Source organism: Cololabis saira, chromosome 3 (assembly GCF_033807715.1).
Source record: "Cololabis saira isolate AMF1-May2022 chromosome 3, fColSai1.1, whole genome shotgun sequence".
Classification (NCBI taxonomy): Eukaryota; Metazoa; Chordata; class Actinopteri; order Beloniformes; family Belonidae; genus Cololabis; species Cololabis saira.
Window position 1 is genome coordinate 40074024 of NC_084589.1, and position 18069 is coordinate 40092092.

The window sequence follows — 18069 nt, forward strand, 5'->3', positions numbered from 1 at the left end:
AAAAAAAATTTCATTCACACAAGTAGTGGAAACCTGAAGGACGTTGTGAAAGCAATGGCGGATCTCTTGTCAGTGTCCAAATGCAAGTGGGAGAAGTCGTGTTTGCTCTTCAAGTTATTTGCGATTCTGTGCTGTCCCAATCAATTGTTTAAAGTTGGACTCTGTTCTTCATCCAGGTCATAAATTTCACACCCAAATCACTTCACTGGCCTGACTGTCCTGGACAGTCCCTAACTGGATACAGAATCTGAAATGAAAAATGAAACCATGTCCTGTGTTTTCATGGAAAATAGGGCAAATTGATAAGTAAAAATCTTGATTCTCAAATGCTTTCTCAGTGTCGGGAGAAGGAATGGCAACATTAAAAAGTGGCAAAAGCTTTACTGGAGTTTACTTTACTTTGATTTATATTTAAAAAATAAATGAACTTATTTTTGATTTTGTCAGTTTTTTGTCAGACTTAGGGTTATAGACAGCTGACATCAAAAAACTTTGACCCTGCAACATCAGAGATGACAAAAAGGTCCCAAATGATTACAACAGTGAACAACATTTTAGTGGAAACCTACTCACCTGACAATAGGCTACAGATTTTCAGATCAATTTACTGTTACGGCAATTGACAGTAGACCAATTCCTATCAAACAAATGCAATAATACCTATTTCCTGCTGAAAATGTTTAGCCAAGTGAATATAATTGTTAAATAAACTTACTATTTGATTTTTTTTTAATTCTTAACCAACAAAGATAAAGATAAAAAAAGACTTTACTGCCATTGCATGTCAGATATAAAATGAAATTTGGAACGCTTCTCCATTTTGTGCCACAATAAATAAAACGCCATAAATAAAATAAAATAAGATAGAATAAAATAATTTAAAGATAGAAATAAAAGCAAGGCAGGGTAGAATGACATTCACAGTGTCTGTATTCCTTGTTGTATGATTTCACCAGGATTTGTTCTTATGGATTGGTGTGGTATTTTTTATTTATTTATTTTTTTCATTTTACACTTATGTTGTGTAGTACTGATGGCTCTGGGAAAAGAAGCTGTTTCTGAGCCTGTTGGTCCTGGCGTTAGCGCCCCTGTAGCGAGAGTAAGTTATCTAAATGTCCTAAGTATTTGAGGTCAGTTGTCAATTATAGTACTGTATTTTCTTATTGTTTTCATTCTCGTGCTTGTGGCGCCCTCTGGTGGTAAATACTGAATGGAGCTCAAACCAGCGGAACCAAAGTCTCCGTCACCTTCAGCGACACGGAAATGTTTTAGTGCAACACACAACATACCGTGTGCGACATGTGTACGTCAAAACAAAACTGTCTGTGTCCTCTAAACCAGCTACTTGTAAGTACTCTGTCGTTGCTGAAACTGGATAATTTTATCAAATGTCGACTCGTGGATGAATTAGTGAAGGACAGAAACACTTACAGAGTTTTATTTCCTCCTGCTGAGTAAACGCGTTCGCATTAGCTCACTATAGTTAGCATGTCAACAAACTTTGAACTCTGGCTTTAACTACTCTGACAGTTGGCCTTTACAAGGTTTTAACAGCTTTTTTGACTCCCGTTGCCCCCATGTTTAATGCGAATATGACCAGAAATAGCTGCTTTGCACTGTGGATCTAACTTTTAAGTTCAAAATGAGCCACAAAGTTCTTGTCAGCGTTGTAAATACATACTTCATTACACGTTCAGGAGTCTCTTTAATTCAAATTAGCTCAGATATAATAATATTCAATCAATTGAATATTTAGAAATTGTCCAAAATAGTTAAATATCAGCAAAGCCTTTAAAAATACAGACATAAAATGTTTTTCCTTCTGTTATTTGAATCAAACTAGTTGCTCAAATGTAATGTGTGTTTAGTTTTCTGTGTACATTCATCCAAAAATAACCACTGAATTTAGGTTTTATTTGATACAAATGGGATTGAATTACTCCAGTTTCTTCTTCTGCTTAAAAACAAGTTAGTCTCAAAGTCCACAAGGCAGTCGGACTTTAAAATCAATGTTTCAATAGTCCAGTCATGAACCTCTGAAGATGCATTTAGGATGCGGCTTGAAGAAAAACACAAGAGTGAGTGATGTTAACGTTGTTGCAGATGTGTAAAATACACAATGCAGGACATTTAAAGAGGAGCAGACGGACCTGAAACAATTTAGAGTTGTGGTTTCAGACTTTGTTCCCTTCACTGCACAAGAAAACAAGTTAACAGTCCACGACTTGTGCTCCCTCAGTCATAACCCGCCCTCATGATACAGCTGAACTATTTTTCTCACATTTATGTTAAGTTTATTTATAATAAAGTCAAGTTTATTTATAAAGCACTTTAAATACCACAACAGCTGAGCAAAGGGCTGGACAAGCAAAAGGAAAACCAAAACAAAACAGGACAACGTAAAACATAAAACACAAAAATAGAATAAAACAATCATGGTGAGTTAAATGCTGGTGAATAAAACTGACATTTCAGATGAGATTTAATAACAGCTTTTTATGATATAAAGCTCTGTGATACGTGCAAAAGTAGACTTTTTATGCACTAAATCTGAAGCTGCTACTCGAGTTGTACATCTTATCTTGTGTATATGTAAAGTTAATTGTGTAGTTTTGTATTGTTGTATTTCTGTTTTCTTCAGTTAATTCTGACTTTTTTTCCATTCTTCAGCAGCACTGTAAGTGGATGGGTACAGTAACAATGCAAATAGAAGTAAATAATTAAGTTTAACTTGGTTGCAAAGAGTATAGACGAAACAAAAAAGACACATAAGGGCAAGACTAAGACAAAAATAATTGACTCTTTTCTGATATGCTACAAAATGAAGACACCAAAGTAGAGACCTTTGGGAGTGCAGTATATCCTTTAGTCTTTAGTTAATGAAGTTCAGAAGGAAAAGAGCAAATTATGTTCAAGTTTGAAACTGTCATTGCTGCCAGTAGTTTTGCATCAAATATTAGTCACGTGTTCTAGCAATTGTGCTTAATTTTTATAATAAGGAAACCTTTATATTTGTGTTCTATTGGAACATGTTTAGTTTCCAGAATTACCTCATTGTTCTGTTATCTTTTTCAAGACATTCTGCTTGAATATTGTGTCAAATGCACTTAGCTTTTCCTCTTTCAATATTGTTATTTAAAAAGAAAACTTGCAATATACTTGATTTGCACAGTCAGATTTTTTTTTAGTTTTTTTTTTATTGTTTTAAGAAGGTATTATCTTTGTTTGTCCTGAGGGATCTGACCTGGACTGTATTTTTGTGCTCTCTCTAGTTTTCTTTGAAGGGCTCTTTTCCGTGACAATTCTTCATATTTCCATGCTCCTGAGGGCAGACTCCCCGCAGTCACCTATTTGTTTCTGAATCATGAGTGGCTCCAAGCCTGATATCCTGTGGTCCCCCCACCACCCGGACCGCTATGTCATCTGTGACTCTGAACTGGGACTGTACCGTATCGGACCAGTGGGCAGCGCAGAAACAAAGCCTGGCACACTCTCCCTGTCAGAAGAAACAGCTGCTACTTTACTAGCCATTAACTCTGACACTCCATACATGAAATGTGTGGCCTGGTACCCGAAGCAGGAACCCGAGTGTTTACTTGCTGTTGGTCAAGCAAATGGGAGAGTTGTGCTCACCAGTTTGGGCCAGAGCCACAACTCCACATTCAAAGACCTGGTGGGGAAAGAATTTGTGCCCAAACATGCGCGTCAATGCAACACTTTAGCGTGGAACCCCGTGGACAGTAATTTTCTGGCTGCTGGGTTGGACAAACACCGGGCAGATTTCTCTGTCCTAATATGGGATATCAGCAGTAAGTTTGCACCAGAGACCAGTGTAGCAGCGGAGAAAATTCGCCTCTCATCTGTGGATTTGGACTCGAGCACAGTGGTGACCAAGCCATTGTATGAGCTGGGCCAGAATGATGCCTGCTTGTCCCTCTGCTGGCTGCTTCGCGACCCAAAGCTGCTTCTGGCTGGCATGCACAGGAACCTTGCGATATTCGACCTGAGAAACACAAGCCAGAAAACATTTGTCAACACTAAGGCCATCCAAGGAGTGACCGTTGACCCCCACTTCCCTGACCGTGTGGCCTCCTTCTTCGAGGGGCAGGTGGCTATTTGGGACCTGAGGAAGTTTGAAAAGCCTGTGCTCACACTTACGGAGCAGCCCAAACCACTCACAAAGGTATTTGCTTGCTTCCTTTTTCTTTTTTCTATTTCATACACCTTTCATAAACAAACCACTTTATAGTTTATGCAGTGATCATTGTCTTTTCTCCTTCTCAGGTGGCTTGGTGTCCAACTCGCACCGGCCTGCTGGCCACATTGACACGTGACAGCAACATCATCCGCCTCTACGACATGCAACACACTCCCACACCCATCGGCGATGAGACGGAGCCCACCATCATAGAACGAAGCGTCAAGCCTTGTGAGAGCCAGATCGGGAGCTTTGCCTGGCACCCCTCCTCTCAGAACCGCATGGTGGTGGTGTCGGCCACCAATCGCGTCATGACTGACTTCACGGTGTTTGAGCGCATCTCTCTGGCCTGGAGCTCCACCACCTCGCTCATGTGGGCCTGTGGGAGACACTTGTACGACTGTGTCGAGGATTCGGCTGAAGGAGTGGACAGCGCGATTGAGAAAGACATTGCAACGAAGATGAGGGAGAGGGCTCAGTCCAGATACGGACATGACACCGTCCAGGTCTGGAGGAACCACCTGCTGGCGGGAGGGAGCGACCCCCAGCTCAAGTCCTTATGGTATAATCTGTTCTATATCCTTTACAGTGTAGTGATGGAATAACACTGTTCTTGAATGACATTTTTACATTTTCTCTTATTTAGTTGAACTGATATGAATCAGTTTCTGAAATGGTCAGCTATTTGTCATTAAATAAGGCAATTAGATATAGTTAGTAGCGTACATAGTGGTTTAATCATTTAGTGGTTTGACAGATGAAACTGGCCCAAGGACATGTTTCACAAACTAACTGGTGAAGTTTGGTTTTGGTGGGAGCAAATGACTTTGTAGCTTCGATAGACGCGCGCATCACAGTTTTGCTTATAAAGGATCCATAGAAGCCTTCAAGGTGTTTTCATTGTGTATCGAGTATTTCAAGGTAAGTCTTTACCTGCACAGTCTGTTAACTGTAACAAGTTCTGTGTCCGAGATAATATCTCTGATTAGGGCTCATTATCGGGAACGCTGAACACATTCAGGCCAAATCATCATATCAATCCGTGCGTTAATAAACGCTGTTTCTCTGATTTTGTTGATTTTTTTTATTCCCCCCTAAACCTGCAAATTAGCCTTGTACCTCAAGGCTCTATGTGTTTAATAATTTAAATTGTGAATGCTGACATACTTTTAGTTATTGAGACTTTTTGTTTTAGTAATATGATAGACTCAATAGGGATTTTTAGCTCTTTGCAATATAAATGGGAATGTACTTTTTCGTACTATAACATGAAACGAGAAGATAATAGTGTATTAGTTTGGAGTTTGCCCATGATAATGTGTAATAATTAGTTGTAAAAGGCAGAATGTTTGCTGATTTTTTAGCCAGGACACCCGGACATTCTTCACAGGAGTTTTGGGAGTACATTAATTGGAATTATTGTCTGCCGGCTAAATGACTGAAACATGACCAATTTCTGCCAGTTGTTGTGTAGTTTCCATGAGTTTTACCATTATTATGTGACATCTGTTAAAATTCCTATGTGAGTATTACATATGAAACAGTGTGCAGAGGATGTGGATCTTAAACTGCAGGGCAACAAACAGACTTTGGTTTATTCTGGAATCAAGAACATTGTGAAGACCAGCTCAGGTAAGAACACCCAAACTATAATACCTGATTTTGTGAATATACATGAAACCTTGAAGACAATCTTCAGAGATGTATATACGTTGGAAACTTGTTTACTGAATTTTCCGTTTGTGTCCTACTGATGCATGAAGGCACGACGGAGAGCCGCCGGTGTTGGAGCGGCTCCGACCGGCAGACAGATGTGCTGTGGTATCACAGTGAAGAGCGCTGCCTTGCCCTGCGGCTCTGCGGCTGGATCAGCCGGGGGTCCGACATCGATGTGGAGACCTTCCTGCGTTCCCTGGAGCAGGAGCAGGAGTGGGAGCGGGCAGCCGCCATCGCTCTGTTCAACCTGGACATCCGCCGGGCAATCCTGATTCTCAACAAGGGAGCTACAACTGACAAGGGTGAGTGACGGCGGATGTGGGCGGCTGTCCGCTCAGCAAACTGAGTTTAATCATTCAGATCTTAAATGTTACGCTCGTTATGAGGAGAAGATGAGGAACCAGCATTTGCAGATGTGTTGCTTCAGGCTGGAATGGTTGATGTTAAACAAACCAACATCATAGATGCATTTTGACCAACTGCATCTGCTGCAAAACAAAAAAAATAATTTTGCTCCTGGGTAAAAGGGATTTTTCATTTCCATTGAGGTCTCAGGTAAAAAGTAGACTTAGTAGAATAATTCAGTAGAAGCATGAATGTCTTTCTTAAACCAGGATGTATAAAAGCTGGAAATAATCTCCTAATCAAACATATATTGTAGGTGTTTGCTTTCACTCTTAAAAGTAAACATATTGGGAGTTTTTCTCCCCTCTTTTCGTAGATCATTAGCATCCGTCAGTGATCCTGTTACGGTGGATAAAAAATAGGAAGATCTTCCGTTGCGCTGCATTTTCTTTAAATGTGACAGCAGGAGAAACATTTTTTTCCTCAACAGAGGAGTACTTTTCACACGGAGGCTGAACGGAGAGGGAATGCTGTTGTTTACACACGCGTCACTTAGAAAAATGTCACCAATGTAGGTCGAATGTTTTCCCTGAGCATGACTGATGGAGTCATTCATTAGATAAGGTGTGTCAACTGCTCCTTTTCAGCAGTTTCTGTGTGTGTGTGCGTGTGTGTGTGTGTGTGTGTGTTCCCCCATTTAATGTAATTAAATTATTTTTATCCTCCATGTCAGTCCAAGAAATGAAAAGCTACAGCAATGAGACACTTTGCAGAGATTATGATGTAGACTAGAAAACGTATTTGCTAAACCAACATGCTTTTTTGCCACAGCTCTGTATTTAGTGTGCAGTCATTATAGATAGATAAATAGATAGATAGATACTTAGATTGATTAATAGATACTTAGATTATTTATTTATCTATCCCGCAAGGGAAATGATCATGTTTGAGCAGCATATACATCTACAGAAAAAATTGGAAATATAGGATTAAAATTTGAATAATATACATATAAAAATGTACAACAGAAAAAAGAAAAATATGGGTGATAATTTTACAAGAGAATATAAACACTGGCAGTGCAAGAAGTTGCTCATTTATATGTGCAGGTGTGATTATCTTGTCCCATAAGGTGGAGTGCTGTGGAGACGGTAGAAAGGACTTTCTGAACCTTTGTGGCAGCAGAGCTGAATAAATCTTTTGGAGAAACGGCTCAGTTGTCTCTCAAGCGTGTCACGAAGGCGATGGGACTGAGTGTCTCGTGATGGGCAGGTGTTTATTCAGTGTCCTCCTGTCTGTCACTGCTTCAGACTAGTCCAGGCCCTGTCTGACGATGTTACCACCCTGTCTATCCTGCTGGTGTCTCTGACGCTTAAAACAACCTTAAGTCTTTTATTAGATGGCAAGGAGCTCAAACTTTCTTTAAGGACCAAATACAGCTCTTTTGAGTTAGAGCACAATTAGGCATAGGGTTGGGGGCAAGTGACATATGTCAAAATAAATAGCTATTTTAAGCCTCTGACGAGACTGAAAACTGTCAGGTAGGCTCCCAACAGACACACAACAGGAATTTTAACTTTGTATGAGTAAAGAAAGTGTGTAAAAATGAGTCTTTGTACAGGCACGTTCATGTTTAAGTGCCGTGCAAAGTGCAAACTATTGTCAGCGGGTCAATAGATGCAGACGGAGGAGAGTTCATGGTCTCTGCTTCCACAGAAGTGGATCAGAATTTGAATATTCATAACAGGCAGGGGTCACGACTTGTCCTCCCTTTGTGCCTGTTGAAAGCAGTTTGTGTGATAGAGATGAGATGGTTTTTATACTGTACAGTTACAAAGTTAGCTATCGCTCAACTGGAATGGCATTTTCGAGTCTTCGGAAGAGCAACCTCTTTTAACGTAGGTCGAAGTGCTGACATTAATTGCAGTTTTACTGCGAAGGGATATTCTGTTCTTACTCAAATCTGCTTTCCTAACGAAACTTTACACTCCTCACCATCTAATAATAGACCTGCGGTTGCTTTAACTCCAGAATATTCTTTAAGGAGGCCAAAAGCATTCTCAAAAATGTTAAAGTAGCAGTTATAAATGTTGAACTCCAGATTTGCGTGCGTGGAAACACTCCAAGTGTTCCCGGGATCCTCCGGCAGACCAGTTAAACGTTAAAGGTGTTTTCACACCAACTCGGCTGTTGGCGCCTTTACAACTCCTTCGGCTTAGAAAACCCAATAAAGTGTTACGCTTTTAAATACACCAGAACAGCAATTACATGTCAAGCCAAATTTGCATTTTGTTGTTGATTAGATAATTTGACTGTAATAAAATGAGTGGTTCAAACAAGTTCAGGGTTATTATGACAGACGACACTGAAATAAACACCTTTTTCTTTTTTTCTTTTTTGACTGTTTGATTTCCATCATTGTTAAAACTCACTGTTTGAATAACGCTAACATCTGGCTGCTCCAGTGTAACAAAAGAAACTCACCCTCGTGAACACGAGACATTTTCCTACCCAAATGTGACTTACTGTCTTAAAACAACAACAAAACCATACAGGGACTGAAAACCCTTGAATTCTACCTTTTAAATCTTTTGTTCAACCTCTTTTTATATTAATAATTCTCTCTGAATTCACATTAAGGTCTTTTGTCAACTATAGTTTATTTAGTTTATTTATTTATTTATTTTTTCGGTCATGACACACAAAAAAAAAAATAAAAAAAACCAAGAATAAAACTGACAACAAGAAAACGTTCAATTGTTCAAAGAAAACAAGTTTCCAGTATACAAATAAACAAATAACATCTAGACCGAAAAAGGGGTAGGCTGAAGCAAAGCTTATTATTTGCCTACCCTCAAAAAGATTAATTAAATTAATAAAATAAAAGCAAAAAGTAAGAGAAAGACTGCCCGTAAAACAAATTGCCTCTGTAGGGATAACAAACATTCCTCAAAAAATAAAAGATTTTACGCTATAAAAGACTATACGCTGTGTAAGTGGTGAACAAGTGAAATGTTTTGGTGATTTAAGGTGTGACTGGTGGTAAAACCGCCCGGGGAGGAGAAGCAAGGCCACGTCCTCTGTTTTAGTGTTGTTTCTTTTTCCTGTTTTAAAATAGGTGACAAGGATGAAACAGTGTTATTCTCACAGTGGTAGACGAAATAGTCATCTCGGAAATCTGTTCAACATCACAGCATCAAACAGAGGCCCCAAAAAACCTTGAATGTTTTAAAAATCCCAAACTACCTACTGCACAGTGGGCTGCTGTGGCTTGGAGGTGGCAGGAAGAGACAGGAAGAAGAGCTGGAGGCGGCGATGTTAAGATTTTCCGTGGTAGTGACCAGGATGGATGGTACTAAGAACCAACACGTGGGCACAGAGGAACAGCCAGGGTTGGATGTGGTGGAGGTGAAGTAAGAGAGCCTCGACTGAGATGGACAAGTGAAGAGGAGGGAGAGTAGCTGCTTTAGTGGAAGGATGCTGGAAGGAGCTGCCAGGCAGGAGAAACAAAGGATGAGGTAAAAGAGGAGATGCAGTTGGTGTGGCGGAGCAGGATGCAGAAGACAGGATGAGATCTCTGTAGCGACCTCCGAAGGTGAAGAAGAACACTGTGTACACAGTATATACTGCATATGTGAACAGTGGTTAGGTCTGCAGAGAGGATAATTGGGACTAACCTCCCATTTATCCAGGACCTGTACCGGTCCAGGACCAGGAAACGGCCAGATAGCATCTCTGCAGACCCCTCACACCCAGAACACAGTCTGTTTGAACTCCTCCCCTCTGGACGGCGCTACAGAGCTCTGTACGCTAAAACCTCTGACTCAGAGACAGTTTCTTCCCCCAAGCTGTAGCTCTGATGAACTCTCATCACTCATAGAGTCTCAGAGTAATCAATCACTGTGCAATAATAATAATAATAACCACAATCATATGCTGTAACAATGCACCTTTCAATAACCATGTCTACCTCATACTGCTGCACCTTTCACTTTAAAATTTTTTTTTATATATGTTAATAAGAGCTGTCATTTGTCTATTTACTGTACAGTGAGCGAAAATAACTGGAGTCAAATTATTCGTCTTGTTTGTCCTGACTTGGCCAATAAACCTGATTCTGATTCTGGTTGAAGATGGTAGTTTGCCACCGTGAAAGCATTTCTGCTACAGCATCACCAGAAACTGTCCATGTGACACCGCTCACGCTCACACGTGTGGGTAGGCTGCTCAGCGGCTCACTGGAAATTCTCCTTACATTTTTTCTTTTTTCTCATCTTCCCTTCACCCCATACTTGTAGTACAGTATGTAGTTTCCATTATCATTCTGAATGTGACAGTATGGATGTGTTTTTGTGTTGAAACATGTCACTGCTCTTACAGTAGAGAAAGGTTGCAGTCAATAAAGTGGATTTGTCTCTTGTATTCTCATGTGCAGGTGACCTGAACCTGAATGTGGTTGCCATGGCTCTGTCGGGATACACGGACGAGAAGTCGTCCCTGTGGAGGGAGATGTGCAGCTCTCTGCGGCTGCAGCTGAAGAACCCCTACCTCTGCATCATGTTTGCCTTTCTCACCAGTGAGCCTGGAGCCTACGATGGCGTGCTGGTACTGGACCTCTTAGTATTTTAGACTTTTGAAAGCTAGTTAGAGAATAGAGGAACAAATTATCACTTAATGTTGACTTTTATTGTTATTTGATCAAAGGTATAAGTTTTTTTCAGTGATGTTCCCTTTTTTTTTTAAAAACCTCAGGTGCGCAGGAAGAGGCATGTTTTTGCATTTCCATCATAAGTCATAAAACAGTTGTGTAAAAAGAAACCTTTGCCCAGGACAGAGTGTATGTGTGCTTCTGCTTTTTCCTCTTTCAGCTGTATCAGATTCAGATTCTGGCCTGTAGCTGCTCTTTTTGTACTTTTTTTCTTGTCTAATTGGGATGAGATTCCATGACGGGAAGATTTTCCTACTGTCTTGGTTCTGAGAACTGAGTTGGTGCCACAAATGTTTGCTTTCTTCCTTTCAAATCAGACAGTGTCACAGTTTATGCATAGAAAGTAAAAAGCACGTCAAAAGCCATTTTGTGCTTTTAAATAAAGATGTTTCTCTGCTTCTGTTTCAGTACGAGAACAGCGTCGCTGTGCAAGACCGAGTAGCTTTTGCCTGTATGTTTCTGAGCGATGCACAGGTAACTGCTCGGCGACAACAGCTGATTATATCGTGAATGCTGCTATTTGTATACGGATTTGATGTTAAATTGGGTGTCTTTTCGATGCAGCTTCCACGATACATCGACAAACTGACCAGCGAGATGAAAGAGTCTGGGAACCTGGAGGGCATCCTGCTGACGGGACTGACTAAAGATGGCGTGGACCTTATGGAGAGCTACGTGGACCGGACTGGAGACGTCCAGACAGCCAGCTTCTGCATGCTGAAGGTACTCAGACAAACTACGCAGCAGTAAACTGTCCGTTTATGTCAAATGTAGTCACACTGTGAAGAAAACTGACGTTTGAACTTTTTTATTGAGTTATTTTTTTCCCCCCCAAGCATTTGACATGACTACTGGTGTCGGTCACATGACTGGAGTGTTTTTATAAATCAGTTATATGCTGGAATGATACTAGACGCTACAAAAATATTTCAAACATGCAGCTTGATCTAAGTAATTAATCTGGCTCGGTTGTGCAGATGTAAGCTGAATCCCCAGGGAAGGCTTTTATGGTCTAAACAACCACCTAAATGAGCCACACAAATACAACTTTGGAGCAAAGCAAACATAGAAACCTGCCTTTCCGATTATGACCTTGAAAATATTAGTGCACATGCTGAAACAAGTCTTTCTATTTCTAACAGAAGGTCACAGCTGTCACTCAGCTCTGCACTTGCTGTGAAGATGCAAAGCAAGCCTTCTTTTTTAATCTGCTGCCCGTTTTTAAATTTAGTTCAGTAACCTTAAAGACAGGAAAATGGTAGGACAGTTATGTAATTTTTGGGCAGTATTCCTTCTGGGCCTGCTCGCCTTTTGTTTTCTTGTTCCAACCTGCTGCTGGGAGGAGTACTGCTGTGTGCAAGACATCCACACCTTGTGCAGTGCTCCAAATACCTCACACTCATCTTCACCCTGCACCAGAGGGGATGGGTGTAGAAAAGGGTGAGACTGCCTTCCAGTGCTTAACCCACGCTGGAATTGAAAGGTGGAAAAAAAAACGTTGACATCAATTATGTGTCCTAACAGGGATCCCCAGGCGAAGTGTTAAAAGACCCCCGAGTCCAATGCTGGATAGAAAACTACCGCAACCTCCTGGATGCATGGAGGTTCTGGCACAAACGGGCCGAGTTTGACATCTTGAGAGGCAAGCTGGATCCCAGCTCCAAACCACTAGCACAGGTGATCAAAGCAGAGCTTTTCTTCTCTTTTCTTTTTCCTTGTTATTGCAAATTAGATTGATTTTGTTTTTTTAATTGGCCTTGGGAATAGTCATGAACATTTAATTGCTCTGTTCCGTTCCAGAGTAAACGACTGAATGAAAAAATAATTTGCAGAGTTGAAAGGTACGGCCGTAAATACTGGTTTTACTGGTTAACCTATTCCCTCTGAGGCCCTTTAAGCCTTGAAACATCAATATACAAATGTTGCATGAGGTGTAACAGGTGATCCAACAGTTTTGTAGTGCCGTCTGATATAATGCAGCGCCAGCACATTCAAAGCTGTTTATGTTATGTCTTTACAGTCTTACACATTAATTCTCCCATAAGATGCCGTTTGTTAAAAGTCAGGTTAATGGTGCCAAGCAATCTGACAAGCGAGTCAGCCAACCTCATAAAACAGCTCTGCTGTCATAAATCCTGTGTAGCGTTGTTCTGGCTCTTTGTTGTTTTCTCCTTTTTGCTTTGGAGAAATCTCCTCCAGACACTACACATTCTCCACATTAGTAAAACTGTTCGTACGGCTTAATACTAAAAAGGTTTTATTCGTGATTCAGAGTAAGCTGGTGTTGTAAGTAGAGCTTGGCAGTACCCATTGCATTGCTGACATTCCTGTAATCACCGTTAAGCATGTTGGGGATATTAGTATGTCATCTAATACTTATCTCTCTTCCCTAAAAATGTAAATGCAGACAGCTGGCGAGTATATACTCTATGGCTTTAGGTTCATGCACAGCGGTCCTTATCAGCTGACCTTTGTGTTTGCCTTTGGCAGGTGTTTGTGAGCTGCAACTTCTGCGGGAAGTCCATCTCCTACAGCTGCTCGGCGATGCCGCACCAGGGCCGAGGCTTCAGCCAGTACGGTGTCAGCGGCTCGCCCACCAAGTCAAAAGTCACGAGCTGCCCTGGCTGCAGGAAACCACTGCCCCGCTGTACTCTCTGCCTCATGAACATGGGCACACCTGTTTCTAATTGCCCAGGTAAAGAAAGAGGTGTGCAGCAGATATTTATAGTACCAAACATGCATGTTAAAGTAAATATAATATGTAGCTGAGTATTTGCAGTTGGCGACGCGTAGACTTTGATCAGTGTTCAAAGACAAATAGAAGCAGGACATTTACAGTTTCCTTACTGCTGCGACTTCGTAGCAGTGTTGACAGTGACATTTGATTGATATTGACTCATGGATAAATCTGTTTGGCAGGAGCGGGAAAGTCAGATGAGAAACTGGATTTGACGAGGGAGAACAAACTCGCAAAGTTCAACAACTGGTTCACGTGGTGTCACAACTGTCGACACGGCGGCCATGCTGGCCACATGCTCAGCTGGTTCAGGTACGATAAGAAGACATGTTAAATCACTTTCAGGTGTGTGACCGTGGTCCTAACTGAGCCCCACGTTCTACCTGGTCATCAGGGTTTTCATTCAAAAGCAAAAATAGAGACAGTTACAAATAATATTTCAGTTAATGCACCTCTCAGTCAGCAGCAGAGGTGGCCACAAAGCTGCATTGACTTTTGTGTATATAGGAAATCGAGTGAGCATACAGGACTTGCTGTTTGATGGGCAAAGGTGGCATAATGAGGAAGTCATCTTGCGCAATCTGTGTGGAAAGAGCCGTTGAAAGGAACACCATCAGGACAACTCCCTCTTTTGAGTGCAAACGAACTGTTCAGAAGTGAAGTGAAGTGTGAGAGAAGCTTCTAGTCGCCTACAGAGAGTAGTTAATATCTACCAGATGATGGATACAATGAAAACAATCAAACCATATTGCTTAAAACCTCTCCTTCCCCATGATTCACTAACTTATATTAGTTGGGGACTTCTTTTAGGGCTTTTCAACCAACTCAAAACCGGTGCTGGTTCCAGAACCAGTTCCTAACAGGTTCTACAAAGAACCAGCTTGCTTTCCCACTGGCTGGAGGTCCCTGGAGAGCCAGGACCCTACATCACTTGTTACGCCGCCAAATCCGTAGTAGGAGAGTGAAATCCTTCAGAATAACCTCATGGAAATGTAATTTCGGTATGTGCAGATGCTGATCCCGGCCATAAAAACCTTGTTTGGAATTGACATCATACAACTTTTTTTACTTTTCAGGACGAAAGTAGACTGAGTCTGTATAGAGTTACATGTTTGCTGTACAGTACACATATTTCTGAATGTGTGGTTAAATCAGCAAGAACGCATCCAGGATTTCCCGGTGTTATACTGTATATTTTAAAGTCACAGAGGTTGTTTAAATATGGCGGCTGCATAGTTTTGGTTGCTTGCAATAATCACAGTCACCGTTGTGACGTCGCAGGGTTTAGGGTCCAGTGTAGCACCAGTTTACTCTGCACCAAGTTGGTGCTTTCCTTGCAGCCACCGGTCAAAAAGTGGAAAAACTGGTGCTCAGTCTGGCAACTAGCACCGAAACCACTTTGGTTGAAAAGCCCTAATTTGTGAGCACCTGATGGCCGGGCCTTCACCCATGAGATCTAACTGGGCCTTCACCCATGGGTTCCTGCTGGGTGTAGTCCGGACGGATTATGTGGATTTGTCCTCCTGTGGGACCAGCACCTGCAGGAGGGGCTATTTGAGTTGGGAGCAAAATGGGACGGGTAGCAGCTGAAGGTTCTGAGGTCTGGACGTCTTTGCTTAGGCTGTGGAGCAGTTGATGGATGGATGGATGGATGGATGGATGGATGGATGGATGGATGGATGGAAGAAACCAACCATTTATATTTTCTTTTTCTTAGCAATAAAATATATTCAAACTAAAAAAGAAAGAACAACAATAAAAAACATAGTGTTTAATTGATCTAAAGGTCATATTATATATATTTGTGAAACATCTTTCTTTATCACATTACTTATTAATGATCAGTGTAGGCTATTACCAGGCTGCACAGTTGAACACGTACAACCCTCACACTGCACGTGAGTCTAGATGGGAACCAATATAAGCAAATGTGTTTCCCTTACCTGCTTAATTTAGACCAACTAAAATCATTATCTTATCAGTTTCTTACGTTAATCAGTTCTGTTTGCATGTGTCTCCCGGCCTTACACACACACACACACACACACACACACACACACACACACACACACACACACACACACACACACACACACACACACACACACACACACACACACACACACACACACACACACACACACACACACACACACACACACTGCAGGTGTGCTCCACGTACCTGGCTGCATCTGCCAGAAGAGTAATCATGCTGGGTTTTACAGCCAGCATGTTTTACCTGTTGCATTTGCAGAGCACAGAAGGAAAGGTCTGTCATGAGAGTGTTTCATCACCGTGGTGGTGACTGATGAGTGCAAAGGTGGATGTGCACATGTAGGGTTTTATATATGAAATGATTGACCCTACATGCCTTAAAGCTGGGTATTTTCCTTTTTAAAATCTGAGTATCTTAACTTTGATGCCAGGGGACCCCTTCCATGGTAGTCGTCCCAACTATGGAAGTACTGTATAAGTAACATATATCTTGCATTAAATAGCAGATTTTGTAACTCGTTTTTACTGATAAATGGCAGGCACCAAACAAATGTTGAATTTGTTCCTTGAAAACAATGTGTTAAGTGCAGTTTGGTTGATGTGTTGCAGCACAAGCATCTCAAGGAGCTATTGATGTATTTATGTGTGGAACAAAATTTAAATACACTTTGTACAAATTAAAAACTGAATCACAGCATCGTTGAAAAGACCCAAGTGGCATCCCAAAGCTTCCCTCATTAGGAAGATGAGGATCAGCCCACTTTATGGCCTTCTACAAACAGCTTTCCATTAAGAATCAGTGAGAGATTTTGATTGATTTCCATGTTTTTTTTAAAACAACCTCCATTTCTTTGCATTTTCTGTCACAGAGACCACACAGAATGCCCAGTGTCGGCTTGTACGTGTAAATGCATGCAGCTGGACACCACGGGGAACCTGGTGCCTTCAGACAGCAGCTAAACAGCAGACGCGTGGTGGAAACTGAAGCCAAACACCAGCCCAAAGCCAACCGGTGCAGGTTCACTGCTGCGCCCGCCTCGCCGACAGCTGGGGACAAAGGCTGCCAGCAGTGTCCCGCTCTGAAGTGGCCGTTTGTATTTGAAAAGAAATACTGTCAAGTAATTCTCTATTGAATGTTATGTAATAACGGAGCCCTATATGAATAATGGAAGCAGTCAGGGCTACTGATCTGACTAACTGCATTAATGACAGAAAGGGAGCAAACGCTAACTCACTGCTCTGCTAATGAAAATCACACTCAGGAGAAATATAAGAGGCCCTGCTGTAATCAGCCTCTTCTAATATAACTTGAATCAGGATTCTTGTTTTATAGTGATCTGTTCTGGAAAAAGAAAAAAAGAAAAGAAAAAGCATAACATGTCCGCTCACACTTCAGGTTGTGAAGATGTGATCACAGGTGCCAATGTGTATGAAGCATATTTTCTGGCTTGTGTTTTAGTAGCTATTTAACGTCTTTGTTTGTTTTTATGAAAGGATCTTCACATACCTCATAAAAGTATTGTTTTCGTGAGAGGGACGGCACCCCTGGGTGACAGTAACAACAGTGTTCGCCTGTGCCTCTCCTCATCTGGCATTGCTTGGGAGGGGCTTCCTGTCTGATGTCGGGTGGGGGGGTGTCTTGAGGGGAAGGATGAGGAATTACAGAAGCTGGGGGTGATTGAGGAAGAGGAGGAGGAGAAGAGTGGGAGGGTGCGCCTGTATTCACCAGCCCACTCCAGGCCTGTGGTCCATGAAAGAAGCTCCCCAGAAAACAGCAGCTGCTCGGCACTCTGACAAGACCCTCCAGATTGTTCCCCTCATAAAGAACCTCAGCTGCCGGAACACTATTGACTCAAAGACAAGGCGAGAGAACAGACGGCCTGAGCCCTGCACGCCCCTTCCTACGCCTTGCACATATACAGACTGGCCTTCCCTTTCTCCTCCCAACGATGCCCAAATCGCGCCCAAAAGCTATGCATAACGCACATCAATCCATTTTTTTTTTTTGTTTGGGGTGGGATGGGGAGGGGGCTGTTGTGTGTAAACCACATTGTACATGGGGTTTCTCTCTTTCTCTGTCGCCCTCCCCACATGGTCACTAACCCGGGAAGGCATTGTGAATGAGAGGCTGCCTGCATCAGAGCCGGCTGAGACACTTAGTCATGGAGTAGGGAGGAGGTGAGCACAAGCAGGAGGTGCAGGCGCTACTGTATGCAGCATTCACCAGCACCTCTCCCTGGTGTGGGAGGTTTTATAGACCTTTTTGCCCTTTTGTGAACCATTTTGGAGTGGAGCTGACAAATTGGCGAGCCCTGTATCGTCCCAAAAAAAAAACAGAGTGGCTGGAATTTGATCCTTTCAGTGTTTCTT

The 18069-nt window shown here is 41.8% G+C and overlaps 1 protein-coding gene across 2 annotated transcripts; it reads left to right on the forward strand.

Annotated features, from left to right (window-relative positions):
* The first annotated feature begins 1258 nt into the window (after nucleotides 1-1258).
* mios (missing oocyte, meiosis regulator, homolog (Drosophila)) lies at nucleotides 1259-17717 on the forward strand. 2 transcript variants are annotated; one of them, XM_061717492.1, is made up of 12 exons: nucleotides 1259-1347; nucleotides 3273-4183; nucleotides 4285-4774; nucleotides 5732-5830; nucleotides 5962-6216; nucleotides 10695-10864; nucleotides 11376-11441; nucleotides 11532-11690; nucleotides 12492-12644; nucleotides 13458-13674; nucleotides 13887-14016; nucleotides 16569-17717. In XM_061717492.1, exons 2-12 carry the CDS (start codon nucleotides 3365-3367, stop codon nucleotides 16657-16659), a joined length of 2649 nt encoding a protein of 882 aa, XP_061573476.1. In that variant the 5' UTR covers nucleotides 1259-1347; nucleotides 3273-3364; the 3' UTR covers nucleotides 16660-17717. The 2 variants fall into 2 exon arrangements, with proteins under 2 accessions (XP_061573476.1, XP_061573477.1); XM_061717493.1 differs by having other exon boundaries at nucleotides 13458-13662.
* The last annotated feature ends 352 nt before the right edge of the window (nucleotides 17718-18069 follow it).

Coding starts and splice junctions, on each gene's coding strand:
- mios (XM_061717492.1), top strand. CDS start 3,365: ATGAGTGGCTCCAAGCCTGATATCCTGTGGTCCCCCCACCACCCGGAC. Junction 6,217..10,694: donor GGGAGCTACAACTGACAAGG/GTGAGTGACGGC, acceptor TCTCATGTGCAG/GTGACCTGAACCTGAATGTG. Junction 11,691..12,491: donor CCAGCTTCTGCATGCTGAAG/GTACTCAGACAA, acceptor GTGTCCTAACAG/GGATCCCCAGGCGAAGTGTT.